Source organism: Pagrus pagrus (assembly GCF_965226575.1).
Source record: "Pagrus pagrus genome assembly, chromosome: 20".
Lineage (NCBI taxonomy): Eukaryota > Metazoa > Chordata > Actinopteri > Spariformes > Sparidae > Pagrus > Pagrus pagrus.
Genome location: NC_140207.1, coordinates 15,665,463 through 15,686,533, shown reverse-complemented (window position 1 = coordinate 15,686,533; position 21,071 = coordinate 15,665,463). Strand labels below are relative to the sequence as shown.

The following is a 21,071-nucleotide window of genomic DNA, read 5'->3' as shown; positions in this document are numbered from 1 at the left end:
AAGCAGCAGGTGGATTGGGTTAAAGGTTAACATGGCTCTTTAAAGCTTTCTTTTAATGCCAGCTCATTTACACGCAAGCATCTGAAAGGCGCTGGTACTGTATCAAGTGAAAAAACACTGGCATGCACAAGTAGTTCTCATTTGTTGCGTTTAGCTGAGCAAGAGAGCAGTTTCTTTTAAGTAGCGATGAAGCTTCAGTTCTCTAGCTTTTTTTGTCTGTTTTTGGTTTTCTCCCCTCATGGCTTTTTCTCAGTTGTTTTCTTTCTTGTTCTCTTTTGGTGGTGAGAAATTATTCCTATGATTACAAAATGAAATGACTGTGGGATGCTGTGTGTGTTTGTAGGCTTAGAAGGCGTTTTTTTTTTTTTTTCTACATTGTGTGCGTGCGTTTGTGTGTGCCTTTGCATTTGTGCCTTGTTGTGAAAAGCCAAGAGATTGAAGTAGTGAGGGGTTGAGAGATGGGCAGCCGCCCAGGATTGATAACATCTCACTGGTATTCCAAACATCATTCCTCATGGAAGCTCGTTCTCTCTCTCTCTCTCTCTCTCTCTCTTTCTCTCTTTCTATTTTTTATTGCTCCTGTAAAAAAAGACATTTGAAATACTATGGATGTAAAAAAATAACATAAAATCTTTAATTTCCTGATTCATTCCTGCATCGGCGACCTTGTCTAGAAAATTTGCCAACAGACATTGTTCTACCTTTCCGCATGTTGAAGTGCAGTCAGCCACAGTTGCATGACAGTATATAGTTTCTACCTTCCTTGTCCACACAGAGTCTAAGTCATTCCTTCAGGGCATTAATAGGTTAATAGGTGCTGCCTAATTAGCAACTCCTGACTGGTAAGAACATGCCAAGACTGATTTAGCCAATGATTGAAGACTCCTCCGACTCCAGTCCACTTTTCCTCTTAAAGGAAGATACTAACTTTACACATATAAGTTATTGTAAACTAACTTATAAATTTATATGTGTTAACTTTTGAGAGTAAGCAAAGGTAGCTGGTACTAGCATGACGTCATAATCTTTTAACACAGCATTAGCGCACACAGGACGCAACAGAGGCGGAACTGCTTCCAGTGTTGCACAGTTGTATATGTCGATCAAAGAGTCTGTTTACTAGACAATTGGGTTATTCCTATAAACGTCCCTACTGCCGGCTGCCATGGTAGCTGCTTCATTCATTTATACTTAATTTCCCCAGTTGTCAAGCTCTGGTCCCTGGGGCCAATAGAGACAAAACTTTTGTTCAAGGATGTTTTTTTTTCTGTGGTTGTGGCAAGCAATCTCAGTCAGCCAGTTATAAGACAAAGATGCAAGTGGGAGCAGTTGATATTGGATTTTTCTCTGGTTTTCAAAAAGTTGTCATGGTACTAGCTACTTAAGACTGTTTATATATCTGGGAGGTGTTAGGCAAAACAGAGGTAGATAAATGTCATGTTTTTTTTGTGTGTGTGTTTTTTGTTTATCAGTGAATGCAATATCGAAATCTGTGGAAGCCGAGAATGACTTTGTATGCTATAATATTTTAATGCTGTTATCTCATGACCAGAAGTTAATTATTTCATTAGCTTCTGGAAAACAAGATTTGTAATCTGGAGATAATCAACCTAACATTATGAGAAAACAAAAGGTTTCTTTAATAAACTATTACTTATGTTTATTAGAGATCAACAGTGTTATGCCAGCATGCATAGATGGCGTCATGACAACTGTAGCAACTGATTCAAGTTATAATTGTCAGATCAAGGAGAACCCATTAATGATCACCACATTAGAATGTACTTTATTCTTACTTATTTATATACATACTTACATTATGAGATTCAAACACTCAACAATGTGGGTTGTTTCTTTTCCAATTCCCCTTTGCCAAAAATTAGTATTTTAGTTGCAGCCTACTGGAGTTGTTTTCTCAAGATATCAGAGATAAGTTAACTTGTGATCTCAAGATAACAGCATTAAAAATTAACTAATTACAAGCCTGACCGTTCTCATCTTCCTAAAAATCCATCTTCTAAAAATCACCAATCTCTGCTACAGCAATCAATCTCATCCGAATTAAGCTTAAAACGCCACCAATCAGAATAGAGTAAACGGTGTTTTAGAACATAATCTGCAGTTAAACACCATTTACTAAATCTTCCTTTTTTATTTCTGTTTTTTTATCAACTCAGGTCCCTGTTAGGCTGGATGAGATGAGATCCCTATGTAGTGGTCGTCATGGCAACTTGTGACTCTCCCCCTATGGTGTCATCACGGCAGCAGGAACATGGTGGCCAGAGGCTGGACACTGCTGCTGAGGACAACGCCGTCGTCTCCATGGAGACCAGTGTCGCCAACAACGCCAACAACAACCAAACGTCACCTGCTGCCATTGGAGAGCCGGAGAATGGCCTTGGAGAGCCCACTGTGAGCCCGCTGAGGTCCACTGCTACCCCCACCACTGTCAGTGCAACCACCGACCCTGTAGCTGAACAGAGTCGGAGAGAAAGCTTTACTACCGGTAACAAAGGGAGTGTTACCGGGACTTTACTAGGAGTAGGAGGAGGAGCAGCTTTGGGTTCGGACTGTTCTGCCCCTGCCACGTCTCCCGTGGCGCCGGCAAAGGAGATCCCCTGCAACGAATGTTCTAGTTCCTTCTCCAGTTTACAAAAATACATGGAGCACCACTGCCCCAACGCCCGCCTGCCTACCACTGGAGGTCACGAGGAGGTTGAGGACGTTGAAGGGATGGTAGGGGAGGAGAGTGAAGATGAAGGAGAGCATGAGGTGGGTGCTGCAGAAGTGGGGGAAATGAACAGCGAGATGGAGATGGAAGACGATAGTGATGTGGAGAACCTGTGCAGCGAGATCATCTACCAGCCCGATGGCTCTGCCTTCATCCTGGAGGACTCCAAAGAGCAGCGTGGCAACCAGGGGGGGCTTTCTGGGTCTCTCCCATTCAGGGGCCTGCTGTCCCCCCAGACCTTCCCCAATGCCCAGGCCAGCAGTGGCCAGAGTGGCCTGAGCCCAGGGGGGGAGCGGTTGGAGCAGCACGCTGCACCCATGTCCTTCTATCCCCAGATCATCAACACTTTCCACATCGCCTCATCCCTAGGGGGTAAATCCCTAGCGACCGACCACCCCTCCTTCCCAAATACCTCAGCTGGAGGGCTGGCGGGCGCTGCTCCCGTGTTGCACAGTTTCCGTGTCTATGACCTCCGCCACAAGAATGACAAAGACTATCTGACGGCGGATGGTGCAGCCAAAAACTCCTGTGTGTCCAAAGATGTCCCCAACAATGTGGACTTGTCCAAGTTTGAGGGCTGTGTGGCTGATGGGCGGCGGAAGCCTGTGCTGATGTGTTTCCTGTGCAAGCTGTCTTTTGGCTACAGCCGTTCCTTCGTGACACATGCTGTCCATGACCACCGTATGACCCTGAATGATCAGGAGCAGAAGCTGTTGAGCAACAAGCACATCTCCGCCATCATCCAGGGCATCGGCAAGGACAAAGAACCTCTTATAAGCTTTCTGGAACCAAAAAACCCCCCCAACTCTGGGCTACCCCACTTTCCCACACCTGCCAACTTCCTAGGGCCAGACACGGGGCTCCGCGGCTTGTGGAATGCTTTCCACAGTAGTGGGGAGAATGCCGATTCCCTTCAGGCAGGTTTTGCCTTCCTGAAGGGCAGTGCCAGCAGCTCCTCCAATGACCAAACCCCCAGAACCCAAACCATGCCAAAGGCTGAGACCAACCCAAACCTCGGGGGAGGGGCTGGTGCCCACAGAACCCCCAGCGGGAGTTCTGCTGCTGCCACTGGTGGCAACGTGGAAGGTCGGAACTCTGAAATTGACTTCAAGGGCCACGTTAGGGACACATGCACTTTGCAACCCAATGGGCCAGACCTGAGCCAGTACCCGCTCATCAAGCGGGAGCCCGGTGCAGTGGGAGGAGATAGTCCAGAGCAGGATGAGGATGCTTACTCCAATGGTGGTGGAGTAGAAATGGAGGCAGATGAGGAGGAGGATCAGGCCATGACCATGGCGATGACAGGCCAGCGGGCCGACAGCACCAGTAGCAAAGATTTCCCTCTCTTAAACCAAAGTATTTCCCCCCTTTCCAACAGTGTGCTAAAGTTTAACAGTGATGGCAAAGGCCATGCATCCACCTCCTCTTCCTCCATGTCTATGTGTGAGAAGTTGGAGATGGAGAAGAGCCGTCTGTCCACTGCCCTGGCAGGTGCCAGAGAACGAGAGAGCAGCAACGACTCAACCAGTGAAGCCCTGGCAGGACGGTCATCACCATCCTCCCATCCCCTTGATATGATGATGGTACGCAGAGATGATGAGAGTCCTGGACCACTGCATCAACACACAGGAAATCCCAGTACACCTGGAACTCCAGGGACACCTGGTACCCCCGGTCCAGGTGAAGGGTCCCCAGGTAGTGGTGTGGAGTGCCCCAAGTGTGACACAGTCTTGGGATCCTCACGGTCGCTGGGAGGGCATATGACGATGATGCATTCACGTAACTCCTGCAAGACACTGAAGTGTCCCAAGTGTAACTGGCACTACAAGTACCAGCAGACGCTGGACGCCCACATGAAGGAGAAACATCCAGAGTCTGGTGGATCATGTGTGTACTGCCGCACAGGACAGCCTCATCCTCGTTTAGCCAGAGGCGAAAGCTATACCTGTGGATACAAGCCTTTCCGCTGTGAGGTCTGTCTATCTAATTTTTCTTCTCCATGGGTTTCTGTTTTTTGTCTGTTTTACTTTATGATATTTCCAAAATAAGATAATGTCCTTGTTTTTTTTTCAGTTATTATTTTTTGGGTTTGATTTTATAAGACAAATGTTATCCTTTTATTTAACCAAAACTAATCACTGGGTTTGTTGGACATATGCTAACAGAAAAAGTATATTATATTCTTGGCAATATAGATGATGCAATTTGTTCTTGAGGCCAATTTTGAGGCTCGAGTTAAGATTTTTTGATCTTCACTCAATTGAAAATTCAGTGTCAGAAGGGAGGAAAGAGGAAGTTAATGTGTTTTATCTTTCTCTTTTTATTCACCAACACCTATCACAACCGTAAAGGTTAAGGTAATTATCTCAATTATCTGACTGAAGAAAATTGGAGATTTAATACTAAATTATTTATCAGATACGAGCCTGTTCTTGTTATAAATGCGTATAGTGTGAATCATGCATCACTGTATTTATTCTTCCTTTTTAGGTATGCAACTACTCAACCACCACCAAAGGCAACCTTAGCATCCACATGCAGTCGGACAAGCATCTGAACAACGTACAAACACTCCAGAACGGTGGCAGTGAGGCACAGTACAACCACAACCATGCCAACCCTGTGCCTAGTGCCAGCCTTGGTGGGGGCTGTGGTGCACCCTCGCCATCTAAGCCCAAACAGAAGCCCACTTGGCGCTGTGAGGTAATGAAACAAACAGAGGGTCATTGTAGCACTGTTGTAGCAACATACCAATTTGCTTGTTTCAGTGTCTACACAATGAGCTGCTTATTTCTGTCTGCGTCACTATGTCTATTATTTTTCTTGGCCACATCATCTGACCTCTGGTCATTATAAAACTGCATTTCTCATACACTCTGACATTATCTCCAAGAATGGTAGAAAACATAAGGCATTCATCATCATGATTAAAATGCTTGCATCAATTTTATTCAGTTGATTAGGTATTGAGATCTTCTGTTGCTGTCAGTGCTCATTTTGAACATACGATATAAATGTAAATGATTTTATCCATGTGTTTTATTGAAAATTAATTTTAAAATTGTAAAACAGTGCTTTGATGATGATAGCCATCTAGTGGAGTCAGATGCTTTAAAACAATTTTATTTATCCTGCCTTGCTTCCAACAGGTTTGTGACTATGAGACCAACGTGGCGCGGAACTTGCGAATCCATATGACCAGCGAGAAACACATGCACAACATGATGCTGCTGCAGCAGAACATGAAGCAGATCCAACACAGCCTCCATCTGGGCCTGGCCCCAGCCGAGGCCGAGCTTTACCAGTACTACCTGGCTCAAAATATGGGCCTGGCAGGGGTAAAACTGGAGAACCCAGCCGGCAGCAGCGGTCCAGAGGCCCAGATGATGATTAACCCGTTCCAGCTAGATCCTGCAACTGCGGCTGCTCTTGGATCTGGTCTAGGTGAGTGATACTATAATAGAAATGATACACTTGTCTGACAAGTTTTTTTTTAAAGTAAATTTAGCAGCAAAAAAGCTTTTTAATATTTTCCCCTTTGTTTTTCTTGTGGTCATCTTTCACTTGGTCAGTTTTATCTGTTTCGTCTCGTATATCTGATCCCATCTGGTATTGTTTTTATCTCTGTGCCTCTCCTTTGATGCTCTTCAATTTTCTCCCTGCCCTCTCACCTCCTCTTTTCTGCTCCCATCCTTTTTACCTTGCCCCCCTTGCCGCACCCTCTTCGCTTTCTCTTTCCCTCTTATCTCTGCTCTCATATTGTCCCTCTGTCATTGTCTCCTTTCTTTGACCCCTCTCACTGATTAAAAAATGATTATGAGACGCCACATGAGAATTATTCTTAATCTTTCATTTGTAATTTTCTTAAGTCAGCTTAATCCCCCCCCCCCCCCCCCCCCCATACACATCCACCCCACCTTCGCTCACTCTGGAGAGAACACACACACACATGTGCACACATATATACACACACACACACACTCTCACACAGCAGGAAGCGGATTCCCGTAGGAGTGAGAGAGATTTAACAATGACCCTGCAGTGTTACACACCCACTCCCTCCTCTAGTGTGGAGGTCACAGCCCAGCCAGCAGATGTACTCTCAGTGAATTACACTGATAGCACACAGCTCCCCATAGTGAGCGCAGCTGTATGTAGGTTTAGATGGTGTGAGCAGGATATTTATATATTCACACAAATGCATACATAGATGAAGGATGGATATACATGCTTGCATGCATATACACAATGGTAATTTAGAAATTCTGCATTTCTACACACATTTTGTGTCCTCATTCAGGTACAAGTGTGCTCTTTTTTAATACCAGCGCACACACAGTGACACACAAAAGGACATTTAGTTTCAACTCATAGGAGCAATTCTACTTATAAAAAAATGATTCCTGGCAATGTGTAATTGTTAAACCCTCTGCACTCCAAACACTGAGTTGTAATATTCGCTAAAAAAAAAAAAAAGACAGAAAAGCTTTGGTAACATGCATAGAGAGACAATGAAGGGATCAAACGAAAGAGTTAATTACATTTGTATGAATGGCAGATCTGCTTTTTGTCCTAGGGTGCAGAAAAAAGGAGAAAACAAGTGTAATGCATTGATCAGCTTTTCAAATCTGTGTGTGGATGTGAGAAAAGCCTGGAGGCCTAAAACCGTTGTCCCACCATTGCTGAGAGCAGTAATTAAAGCTACCTGATGAGCGAGTTAGCAAGTTGAAAAGGATGATTGTAATTGATCCTGATTCAATCCTATTAGGGTTTTTTATAGACAAGACTTTGTAAGGAGCCCTAGTCCTCTGTGAGGCTTTATTTTATCAAATCCTTTTGTGTGAGAGAGGCCTGCATAGAGGACTCACTTCTCTCTTCACACTTAATTTCATTAAAAGAGCCTTTTCTCTTTCTCTCTATCCTTTATCTCTCCCTATGTATGCCAGCCTTTCATTTTCATCTGAGTTTTGTCTTTGTGTCATACCTCTTTGTTCAATGTACCGTTCTTCTTACTGTGCATACTGCCTGCCTTATATGCTTCCATGTATGTAATCCTTATGAAAGCCCTACGTTTTAGATCCTACCTGTCTTTCTCATTGCTGTCTAACCTACATCTTTACTCATTTCTTCTCCTTAGTGAATAACGACCTATCAGCGGAGTTGCGTCTTGCCAGTGGTCAACTGATGGCAGACGACTTATCCCTGGTGTCCTCTGGTGGAATGGGGGGTATGTCCTCATCAGACCCTTCCCTTTCCTCCTTGTCGCCACCTATCAACGACCCCTCGCTGCGCCTCTACCAGTGTGCCGTGTGCAACTGCTACTCCACGGACAGCTTGGAGGCCCTCAACGCCCACATCAACGCCGAGCGCTCTTTACCCGAAGAGGAGTGGCGCTGCGTGGTGGGCGATGTCTACCAGTGCAAGCTCTGCAGCTACAACACGCAGCTTAAGGCCAACTTTCAGCTGCACTGCAAGACAGACAAGCACATGCAGAAGCACCAGCTGGTGGCCCACATCAAGGAGGGAGGCAAGGCCAACCAGTGGAGATTAAAGTGTGTGGCCATTGGCAACCCCGTGCACCTCAAGTGCAATGCCTGTGACTACTACAGCAACAGCGTGGATAAACTGAGGCTACATGCCACCAACCAGAGGCATGAGGCAGTCATCCGCCTCTATAAGGTAAAAATGCTCTTTTGTTATGTTGTGAGTGTCCTGCAGAAACATCAGATCTCCAGATGGAAAAAAAAGAGAACAACAGTCTCGGATATTTTATCAAAGATTAGTGGAGATTCATTATTTCTGCAGGACACTGACATTATATTGTTTAACATTCAGTACAGTACAGATACAATAGCCTGGTATACATCTGAGGGCAACACCACTCATATTAGTTCCAATCCAGAGGAAAAAGCACACATGTTTTTGTTTAGAAAGAATTTGCTCCATCCTCTTAACTGCGGTGTCACATGGATATAAAGTTCCCATGAGAATGGAATGACAGAGTTGGAAAAGGTCACCGTTAGAGCACCCAGGATGATTTCCAACGGATATGGGTACATGTCCCGCTCATGAGCAGCTGGTACCACCGTTACTGCTAATTATGCACGAGTCACATCCGATCAGCGCGTTTCGAATGTTTCAAAGTTTTGATTATCTTCAGCTGTTATTTCAACTTGTTTGTCCCAGCTGTGATTCATTCTGGAATAATTCAAGAATTTGTTTTCAGGAGGAGGTTTTAGATCCATATTAACAACTCAGTTAAGAACAATGACACAATGAAAGCAGACCAAATACATGTTACTCTTCATTTATGATCGCTATGTGATGCAGAAATACACACATTAAGAACTTAAAAAATATATATATTTTATGAAATTTTAAAAGATATTTTACATAAAGTACACATATGTTTAAGTCTTATCTATTACATTTCATAATTAACACACACTTTTTGTCGACATTATCATTAGCGTATATACATCCACAAAGCCCTCCTGCAGACAAACACTGTTCTTCAGGCTTGGGATTATTTGGTCATGACGTGTCATGGGGCACACGAGTCATCCAGCAGAGCGGGGACTCACACAGGAAGTCGCTTACTTGACTAAACTCTTCACACTCTGAGCAATGAACAGATCCTGCAAAGAAAGTTCCAACACAACCTATATTTGGCACATTTCTCCTCTCCAGTATCTTTCAGGTGATTTAGTTTGTCAGACGTCTCCTTCAGCTTAATAGGATGCTGTTACATTTCCGAGGCCTTGACCTACACGACAGGATCAAGTGCATTACATTAATGAGGATTTCTTTACTACTGTACGCAACATTTGGCAGTGGGAGTTGATCGTGTCTGTGTGTGTGTATACGTTGTACCTTAAATGTAGAGACAACGGTAGTTGTTTTGAAAATGAGTCTCTATTGATGTTTTTTTAAGTTGAAAGTACAACTACTATTTATTTCTATACATACATTTCCCATTTTTATATTATCATAGGAACAATTTGTATATAGTGTGTATATATATATATATATATATATATATATATATATATTCTTAGAGTTTAGTTTTTATTTGATACCAAAAAGAGGACATAAAATAAAGAAGACTTTGATTAAGATTTAAAACTGCAACATTACATTTATAAAAGGAGTCCTACTCCACTGACCCACCAGACTTTAGTCATTCCTTTGAATCATTTTTTGCAAAGTTGTTCCTGCCTTGCCCAGTAACCCTTGAGGGATTGCAATTATTTAGATATCTGTGACCAATTCTTACTAACAGTCCTGAGGCTCGAGTGGATTACGCACATTGGCATTCTTAGGGTTATTTAAAACAGTCGTAGTTGATTTAGACACGATACACATATTGACACGGGACAGGCTTATAGTTTGGCAAAGGCCGAACCTGGCATGAGATGAGTTGGAGATATCTTTCCTCAGGGTTTGTTTGCTAATTGCACTGAAATCTTTTTAGACTTGGACTATAGACTATAAATTCGTACAAATGTGTTGCTTGCACATTGGCCTACATTAGCTGAGGTCCTATCCTACAGGATCAGCTTGACTAGTCCACACTAATCAGGATCTCCTTAATGTCAGAGGCAGACTTTAGTGTAGGTGTGTGACAGCCATTTCACCAAGCAAAGATATTCACATACAAACCCAAGAAGCACAATCACAGTCCAAACAGTAAAAAACAGCAGAGAAATGAAACAAAGAGGCCTGTCTGTACATATTCCTAACTCGGTTCTTACTTTGCTTTCCAAGAAAGTTAAGGGCAGCAAGGGAGTATCCTTTTGGGCACACACAAACAAATGTTTAGGCGGGGGGAAGTGAGGGTCATCCCAATGCCCCCTCTGTGCACCCATACACCCCTGTACCTCATCTACCCACCCACCTACCCCACAGGCCTCAACAAATCTGTTCCACAGATGACGCTTTTAATGCCTCTGGCAGAAATCCCACTATTTTACCCTTGGACATGTGGTAGTAAAGCAGCAAGAGAGAGGGGGAGAGAGGCCGAGCAAAAGCAGAGGAAAAAAAAATCATTTCTTTATTTGACCAGAAAAACACCTCTCCTTTTATGTATTGGCAGAGGTGAAAAGCACATGGGGATGGAGGTAGCTTTGGCCGAGCGCATAAAAGATCCGAGTGTTGACGACTTTACCATCTGGTTTTTTGGAAACAGAGAATATCTTTATGGCATGGGAAACCATTTGAAGATACAAACAAAAAGCATATTCAGGAGATTTTATGGCTGCTTTGTAGCAGCAATGGAGTACTTCTAAGGGGAATTGAGAGTTTGAAAGTGTTTTTTTTCCAGACTTTGAAACAGCAATGGGGAAATGACATTAGCAGCACACGGACATCAAGTCATCTGGTGTCCAGGGCACAGCAGGTGGCGCAGGAAGTCACATGCCTTATATGGGAAAAGCGGAGGTGTACGCCTCGCTGCTTATTGGAGAGGAAATGTGGGAAATCTGATTGGCTTGTTCAGGGTTTTTTTCCACATTATCTCCCAGGATGCAGAATTTAGCTTGAAATTAAAAGTGCGTACAGAACTTCACATCAGTATTATCACAGCTGTCTAATCTTTACCCCCCACAAACATTGTGAATGACAAAATGGAATATGTTTTAACGTAGCGTTTGTATGCTAGCAACCTGTGAGGTAAGCCCTGCATTAAATGGTGCCGTAGCATAGCATGTCCGTAGCTGGCCCAGCCCGTGTTTGGCTTAGCATCGAATATGATGATGTATGGCTTCGTTATGATTTTTAATAACAAACACTGGCCCTAATACACATGGAGACAGGAGTAAATCTGTCAGTGCCATTCACAAGTGCTGCAGGGCTAAGTAGGGGGTTTAGTTTGTAGCGAGCATGTGTGTTTGTGTGTGCGCGTCCCCACAGAGCTTTGAGGTTGAGATCTGGGCTGTGCTGGCCCCTGGGTCATTAGGAGTTGAGAATGTTCATGGTCAATGTGGCATGGTCAAGGACCACACACACACACACGTACAGACACACTCTGTGTCTCGTAGGCCGTGGCACCTGTTTCTCAGATGGCCGTCCGCGTAAATCTTAAACTGTCCTCAGCCACCGTCACACCACCAGCGCCCCACCCCTGTCTGTCTGTCCAGCTTTCCGTCATAATTCAAGCGGAAATGGACGTCCGGGGTCCACTGCACATTTCCATGTCTCTGTTTCTCTTTTCATTTTTTTTCCCCCTCTTCCCTCGCTCACGCTCTCCTTTGAACTCAGAATCTCAGGCTTATAAAAATGCTCAACTTTTTATGATAGGGAGGGAGGGAGGGAGGGGAGATGATGTTTAGATGGTGAGCTTTGTTAGTGGGACATACCGGGAAAAAGAACAGAGCTCGAAAAAGTGTCTCTTTCTGATGCTGTCTCGCACTCTTTCACCCCCTCTGTCTTTTACCCACTCTCTTTGTTTTGTCTCTGACTCTCTCTTTCTCTCATTCTCTCTCTCTTTCTATCTCTCCCCTGGGGAGCCGCAGATAGGCCATCTCATTACCCATGATCCTCTTGGCAACACCATGGCCGGGAAATGAGGGGTGGGGGGAATTAAACGAGGGGGCTGATGGGAGGAGGGAGGGATGGAAGGAAAAGAGGAAGAAGAGGAAAGGGGACTGGATTTGTAGATGCATGACTCTCCCCTTCTCTCATTTTCATCATGTGTTTTGTATTTTTTTGTATTTGTATTTTTTGCTTATTTCCATCAAGGGACCCCCCCCCCCCCCCCCCCCACACCCCCTCACTTTTTTATTCTCCTCCATCTCCCTCAGATGGAGATGGCTGTGCTTATGCATCTGTGATATTAAGTCTACCGCTGTGCCTTGGCTATTAGCAAGGGTCAACCCTGCCCACTCTCATTTGAAAATCAAATGGCCCTATATATATGCAGGCCAAATTATTGGACTGTCATTTGGACTTGTGTGATGGGGAAATGGACAGGAGATTGACTCTCATAGATTTGCATAAAAAGCCATTGTGCTGGTCCCCGGAATAGAAAAGAGACTGGATCTATTTCAAATGCATGGCACCATTTATGACACACACACCGACACACACATAGAGGCACACATATATGCGTATATGCACACATACAGTAGGTATGGCATTACATACATTAGGTATGGCATTGCATACATTCATAGTTACACACCCACGCACAATTGTAGTCTTAGATATCAAGTTACCATTTTCCACTTGAGCCTGTGACCGCCTGTTCCAGACTCAGGCTCTTGATCACTGCGTCCTTGTCTCACTCTCGCAGACAGACTTAAAGAGTTGCTATTCTCTTCAAAAAGGAATGTTCGCAGACACTTCACACTAGATGCTACTTGACTGCAAAATATAGATTTTCATGTTCTGTCATGGAGACGGATGATGCAGCCTGCTGCCGAGAGTTCAGTGCTGTAAACCTGAACAGACGAGTGAATTCACTTCGGTGTTTTTGCCAGAGAGGTTGTCTCTCTGCCTGTCTGTCTGTCTTTCTCTCTCTTCATTTTTCAGCAAAGTTGTTCGTTTGCTCTCTCTCTCTTTCCCTCTCTCTCTCTCTCTCTCTCTCTCTCTCTCTCTCTCTCCTCTCTCTGCGAGGCAACGAGACGCCGGTTAGTAGATTATTCAAATCGTCTCCTCTTTCACCTGCGTGGAGATTACAATGGAAATCTTTCAGAGGTCTGGGGGTGGTGAAGTGGGGGACGAAGGGTGGCGGCTAATTAAAGCATAAAAGCAGGTGTGTGTGTGTGTGTGTGTGTGTGTGTGTGTGTTTGTGTGTGTACGCTGTCGCTTTGTGTGTTTGACAGAAAGGTCTGAATGGACGGACTTCCCCACCCTCCCCCCTTCTTCCTATTAATCCTCATAGATATTAATAAGAGTTTCGCCCATTCTCCCTCCTTGCCTTAACCAGATGGTCACCAAAGCATTAGTGTGTGTGTGTGTGTGTGTGTGTGTGTGTGTGTGTGCAATGTCCAGCTTTGGTCCAGCTCCTGATTGACACTTATATGTAATGTTTAATTACCCTAGCCAGCTTCCCCCTTCCCGATCTCTCTACTTCTCGACACTCCAGTGAATTAGTTGAGGCCTGCAGATTCTGGTGGTAGAAGCCTTATTTCCTTCCTTTAGCAAGGTGTGTTTTCTGTAAGACAAAGAAACAGACCGTGTAAGTTTTTCATATTAATAGCCAGATGTGATCCTCTTCATAATCATCCCCACTCGTCTCTGAGCTGTGGGTCATTTGGGCCGGGCCAGGGCCAAGCCATTTGTCCCTGTGCAGGGGACTGTGAAGCAGATCGGGGCTGACAGGTATGGGAAAGATAGCAGAAAGGGGGGTGTTTATGTGGGGGGGGGTCAGTGTCTTCCAGACCACCAGAAGGAAGGGAACATCGCTAGGATGCAGGAACAAAGGAGCTAGCAGGAGTTTGTCTTTTTTTTGTCTTTTTTTCCCCGAGGCTCATCTGAACCCTCCTCCAACACCCACCCAAACACACACTTCCCTCCTCCTCCTCCCGTCCTTACGCCCCCTACTCACACACTGTCTTCCTCTTCCTCCCTTTTTTTTCCATCTGTAGCTCCTCCCTGTCCTTTTTTTTTTTTTCTCTCTTGGGTCCCGCTCATCCTGTTGGGACAAAGATAACAAGACTGTTCAGAAAAAAACAAAAAAGCAATAATCAAAGAGGGCACATGATCTTAGATATGATCTCCCGGGGCACGTTGCCTTCACTTTTGATACCTTGATTTGATCAGAGCCGCTTCAGACAGATCACATGGCAGCGAGATCAGATAAATATTTTTGTGTAAGTTCATTAGAGTGACTTTTGAAATCGCCTGACATTAAAGCCCATGCCTAATTTGTAGGAAAGTTGCACTCAAAACCTCTGTCTCTTAAAAACTGCATGTGTCAATTAGGGACAAGTAGTTCTATCCTTGAAATAGCTTTAGAATGGTATTTAGATAGCGCAGTCCCACTTTCTCCCTCTCATGAAGCTATCAGGATATTGATATGGACAAAGTTGAACTGAAATACTCCTCAACGCCCTTCCAAATCAATAATCAATCGATTGGAGGTAATTGTGCCTCCCTTGGAACGGTCCCAAGTCTCCCTCTCTCTCTTGCTTTCTCTCTCCTTCTCACACTCTCTCTGTCATTATCAGCATGTGGCCCAGTATTCGGCATTTCAGCATTCCAGCTGTAATTGATTTTAACCATTAGGTGCTCAGTGAATAGATAAGTAGTGGGAGATATTCGATTATACGGTGAAAGAGGGAGACGGGGATGAAAAGAGGGAGAGAGAAGGAGGGAGGGAGAAGGATTGAGGGATGTTGTCGTGGAGCTTGAGAAAGAGGAACTGACCTGTCCTGCTGTCTATCCGTCTCTGCCACCGGTCTTCCATCCTTGCAGCAGCACAATACCGCTGACCTCCTGTGAGTTCAAGCAGCTTAGTTTCTGCGAGGTAATCCCTAATGCTTTGAAATAGACCTGATAGAAAGCCCACTTACTTGTTCGGGATTAATGTGGGTTGGGTGGGTGGGTTGGGGGGGTCGGTGGTCCTGAGTTTTCAGCACATTTAGTTAAATTAACCCATTGGAATTATCAACATTAATTGTGGACTTTACTTGCATGCGGATGACGAGTGGTCTTAGTCTTTAAAAGCATGTTGCACTATATCGACAGACAGATGGGAGACCTGCATTACACATCCGCCTATAGCATAGGCCGCCATGCATTAATACACGGCCCTTCTATATTGTTTATGTTTAGATTTACTATGCTGGTGGCCAGAGTGCTATTATTCCTTTCAGTGGTTGCCCATCCCCTACAGAGGCCATTTTGATTCTGAGTGCAGCTGAGGGTGGTATTGCTTTCCTACTGTTTTCTGAAGATATAAGTCTGATTCTTTTTTTTTTTTTTTTTTACTCTGTCCTTTCTGCTCTTTTTCCTCGTTCTGGCAGGAGTGTAGGTTAGGACTAGGGGTAGGGGTGGATGGGGGGTGGTGGTGGGGGAACAAAGGCAAACATTTGAGTAATCTTCAAAGAGCCCATTGGTATGTTGAGTGGACGCTGGTATGCGGACTGCGGCTGAGGCTTTTTCAGGGGAAAACAATATCCTTCCTTTAGACGGCAGAGGCCTGGGCAAACACTACCAGCCAGGCGACTCTGCCCAGTGCTGCCACCGCTATCAGCTTACCCCCCCCCCCCCCTCCTCTAAGGAAGAAAATGGTCGGGTCCTCCTCTCTGTTGGCGGAACAGCACAGAGCTCATCATTATGGGTTTATGGAGAGGGGGGGGTAGACAGAACATCCCAGATTGTTGAATGTTTGTCTGACTGAGTTTACGTGACGTGTCAGTTGTTGTCTTGTGTGCGCGCCGTGATACGCACTCACTATTGAAATGTTTGAATTTTAACACAGAAGGGTAGAGCAGATGAAAAGAGAGAGGCGCAGACTGAAATCGGCCGCCTTCTGTAAAGGAAGTAGGGAGGGATCAAGTGTGCCATCTTGTAGGTCAAACGCGAGGCATTTGATTTCCTGTGGCAATATGCAAAACGCCACTGCTGAAGAGGTGCTTTTATTGTGCTCTCCCTGGCAGAGGTACCACTTCAGCGTGCACTCACACACACACGTAGACACACTTATGCACAACTTGTACACACAACAAGCCACATTGTCACATGTTTTCCTAGGAATAAGGCCTTGTCTTTTGTTCTGTGAAATGGGTTTAAATATGACATGTTGTAGGGAGTGGATTCTACATTATATATAGTGTTATGGAGTTTTTAAAGTTAGATATAGATTAAGTAGGTCATGTGTTTAGTGATTTGTCTATCAGAAAAAGAAGCATAATAGCTCATTTTATTAAATACGGCTCTTTAAAGAAAGAAGCAGACTGTCTGCCATTTTGTGACAGTTTCAGAATGAACTCCCTTTGTCCAGTAATCACTAGCCATTTTCTCACGAGGATCCACCCCAAGGATAATTTCTCCCATTTCTCTGTCATTAGCAGGGGCCTGGTATTAGGCTTGTGTTTTGTTCCCTGTACCTTTTGTTTTGTGCTAAGTGAAACCATGCGACAGGGTAGGGGCTAACTGGAAAACAATACTCCCCTTCACAGGCTCAGGAATGTGTAATTAGTGATTTGAACCCGACTACGCTCGTCTAGATTCTTCCCCTATCATTCTCTCTCCCTCTCCGTCTCTTGTTCTTTTGTTCTCTCTGTCATAGATTCTCACTCTCTTCGCCTCTCAATCTATCGGTTAGTTTCTCTCACTGTATGTTTCTGTCATTCCTTTTGTCTAACTCTCTCTAATAGACATTTTTCAGCGAGTCTCCATTATGAGCAGAGTGAAGAAAAACAAACTTGGCAAAAATCCCTGCTCCTCTCGGCACCAAAATTATTTTCCCTTCTCTTCCCTTTCAGTTTTAGTTAAATATAACAACATCAGTGTAGTACAAACCTCTTTGATGGTACCAGCCAATAAGATGAAGCCCTAGATTTTCAACCCCTTTAGTTTTTGTTTTTCTCCTCGTCTTTCATAGATCCTGTCAATTAGGTCTTGCCTTGATTTCCCAAAAGCATCCTTGCATGTTGGGAAAAATGGAAAAAGATGAACTCTCCCCAAAAGCATGTTAGTATTTCTGCTATATCCCTCCCCTTGCACAGCATTGGAAAAAGAAAATCCCACAAGCATGTTAGCATTTCGATGATCTCGATCTCAGCGTTTTATGATCTCTGTCCCATTGTGAGTCGATGGAAAAGATAATCTCAGTTGCAATATGGTTTAGGGAAATGGGGAGGTCTGGTCAGTCTCACCTGGCGGCGATGGAGACAAGCGGGGGCTTTTAGACCCTAATGGGCTAAGGTCAGGATGGCTAATAGGGAGTAAGTGGCTGAGCCATGCTGTCTAAATCTAATGCTAATGTAAATACTGATCCATTTTCATGGGGGGGTGGAGGTGAGCTGGCTTTCAAGACACCTAACACACATGCACCGATGAGTAAGAGAGATTTGTCTTGGTCTCTCTGTCTCCTAGAGTCTGTTATTCCCACTGCTGGGTCAGTATAATGTGAAATATGTGGCGACCGTGTGAAGGGACTTGAAAAAGTCATTTCCTACACATTCATCGACTGAGACCAGAAGAAATGGATCATGTTGTAAATCAGGCGATTGTTTTTTGCCTTGTTTCTTCTCTCTGGTATGCATAACTTATGTGTGTGTGTTTGTGTGTGCGCGTGTGTGTGTCTGTGTGTGTGTCTGGGCCAAAGGGAGAGTAAGAGATAGAGAGTCAGAAAGGATTTTTCCAAGAGAGGGGCCAGAGGTCATGAAGCTGTGAACTTCTGATTGACCTCTGCCCCGTACGTCAGACACACTTACGTCACTGCTACAAGTGTGTGTGTGTGTGTGTCAGACTGTCCATGTGTGGGAGTCAGAAAAATGGAAGGCAGGACTATTAACTGAACTTAAGAGTTACATTATATGCCAGGCTCTCATGAAGCCCCGTCACTATTGCTTTTTCCTGCTGACAAATAGCAAAGAGGAATAAAGGAAGAACAAGAAGAAGGACAGAAGGATAGAACAAGCTGAAGGAAGAGAGAGGCAGCACAGAAGTGGAGGAGAACGACACAAAGCTAGTATAAAAGACTCATTGTGATAATTCATTTATTTGGCTTGCTGGCCATGATGCGATGGTTGCTTATTATTGTTGGGTGACCTAAGCTAAGCTCGCTCACAGGCCCTGCACCTCGTTGACAGGCCCCAGAGCTGTGATCATACGCGACTGCCAGCAGGCAAAGCCGAGAGAAACAGGAGATTTAGGGCAATTTAGCTGTAGGAAATATTTTTCTTTGCATTTATGAAAGTGAGAGCCTTGTTAGTAAAGAAAGGAAAGACGACCATCAGGAAAGGAAAGACGGTCTGGTGAGCTGGGGGGATTTTTTCGGAGATTTTTTTGTATCTTCGGCATCTTTAGATCACACACAGTGGCCTTGTATGAGTGTGAGAGAGGGAGACAAGCAGGAGATGTGCATTGTGTGCGTATATGTCAGCAGTTTTTGTATGTGGCTTCTATTTGCATATTTGTTTTTGTGCGTGTGCAGCACTGAGTCTGTCTCGCTATACACTATATTTGCTGCTCTCTTTATCTATGGAGGCAAGGTGGCACATACCTGGGCCCTCAGCATCTCTTTTCAGCCGTGCAGACTGCCAGCAAATCCATTGGCAGTGATCTTACGTTACATCTATGTCTTGGGGGCTGAACGGCGGTTAGCACTAACATGTGTTAGGGAGGTGGTAGCACTGATGGAATTCTACACTTGGCAGCCTTCCAGGCAGCGCTGGTATGTGTTTAAAATACTTTCAAGGAACAAAACACGCTTTTGTTATTTGCTGGGCCAAGTGGGGCTGTTTTTGTCTCCGACGGCCCCCGGGGGCCCAGGGGATAGCACCGGAAGCTGGTGACGTTCCAAAAAGAAGGTATACCCAACAACAAGGTCCCTGCTTCCCCTAAAAAAAAAAAAAAAAAAAACACTGATGTAAGGAGATAAAGAGGTCTTCATTTTCACAATGTGTGAGATGCACACGCTCTCAGCGGACAGGAAAAGGAAGACAGAATGTGCGTGCTAATTCTTTACGTATAAAACGTGTACACACACGCTGTAACATACACTCACACTGGTTATTAAGACATAGCTGCGGCAGTGGAGGGTTCTTATTTTCAGTATGTGTTCATTAGCTGCCTGGTTCTACACTTAATGACAGGAAATGTCATGTTTGTACTGAATACCCTAATTTTTCGTTTGGTTTATAGAGGAAAACACAACTCGGCTGCTTTGGGCGGCTTTCAAAATATTTTTGTCATGTTACCAGCGCACACGCACAATCACAGGCAAAGGGGGGGGGGGGGAAATGAATGCATTGAATTATAGACAGACACCAAAACACACTTGTGAGGTGAAATCAAGAAAAGTGGAGTCAAAATTACTGATGCATAAAAACCACACACACATATATACAGTAATAAGGAAAGAACATGAAGCGTTGAAATTATACACACACACACACACACACACACACAGACACTCACACACTTTCACGTACATGCACAGAGAGATAAAAGAAGTTGTGAGGAGATGTCTTTTGCCTTGGCTTATTAAGAATTCAGTTAATGAGGCAGCTTTGTCACCACAGATAGAACAAATGAATATGAGATAGCAGCACTGCTATCATCCTCACAAACGCAGGCAGCGAGCGGAGCGGAGGGGAGGCGTGTGCGCTTGTGTTTATGTGTGTGTGAGAAAGGTGTTTTGTAAACATCTCATTCTGCATAATGAATGCAGTCCTCTGTCATCCTTACCCACACACATACACATACGCAGACACACACACACACACACACGGCAGCAGCGGCAAACCACTACACAAGGGAGCTTCCCTTACCTGTCAAACTGACTCTCCTCCCCTCTCCTCATACAAGTCCCAGTGTGTGTGTGTCATCGACGGGGCTGACAATGTTGTGTTTTTGACAGGTAAACAGGAAGTCCCGAGTGTCGTAATTTGCATTCTGTGTGTATGGGGGAGTGTATGTGCACCTCCTCCACCACCCGGAGACGTCTGTGCCATGTTTAGGTCCACCCAGGGAGCGCTGTTTAGCTGTTTAGCTGATTTTGATTGGCCCACCGGGAGTGTTCGCTTATTTGGTTGTTTGCCAAACACTAATCCCCAACAATTAACCACCAGGCACTTTGGAGAGGTGCCATATTGACAGGGGATGGGCCTTTTTGCCATTCTTCACACACGACACACGCACATAGACACTCGTATGACACAAATATAGTCCAGCACACACACACAAATCAGCTGCGACATAAATTACATACACATTTCAAGCAGACACACACGGGCGCAAACCCAGGAGCAGGAACAGTGTGTTTGTGTGTTTGAATATGCATTACACAGCCCACGCCTGGCAGGAGTCAAAGTGGTCCTTTAAAAGTTCATAAATCATGGATGTTCTGGCCTGTGATCACCAGACCGCCTGCATTTCAGGCCTGCAGAGTGCCAGAGAGCGACAGACAGCCCTCTAGTTTAGGTCTTAAACAAACCCTCTGGAATGTGCTGATGGGGAGAGAATTAATATTAGGCCTAAACCTATCTGGCAGCCTGGTTCAACCCCCAAGTATATCATCCAACTCCTCTCAGCCCAAGCCTCATATCCTAAAAACAAATATAAGTTAGGACACTGAAGGATGTGAAGCACGTTGGACCCGCTGCTGATTTATATGAAAATTTGAATTTCAAACCAGTGCAATTACCTTAATAGCCGTGGCATT

At 44.6% G+C, this 21,071-nt stretch overlaps 1 protein-coding gene across 5 annotated transcripts in view; it reads left to right on the top strand.

Annotated features, from left to right (window-relative positions):
- Positions 1-21,071, top strand: part of zfhx4 (zinc finger homeobox 4) — a 95,174-nt gene that overhangs the window by 32,581 nt on the left and 41,522 nt on the right. For all 5 annotated transcript variants that reach the window (XM_084340482.1, XM_084340483.1, XM_084340481.1 and 2 more), the window contains exons 2-5: positions 2,178-4,704; positions 5,222-5,434; positions 5,881-6,175; positions 7,869-8,410. In XM_084340482.1, coding sequence (XP_084196608.1) covers positions 2,224-4,704; positions 5,222-5,434; positions 5,881-6,175; positions 7,869-8,410 — 3,531 coding nt within the window. In that variant the 5' untranslated portion in view covers positions 2,178-2,223. The remainder of the gene's footprint in view (positions 1-2,177; positions 4,705-5,221; positions 5,435-5,880; positions 6,176-7,868; positions 8,411-21,071) is intronic.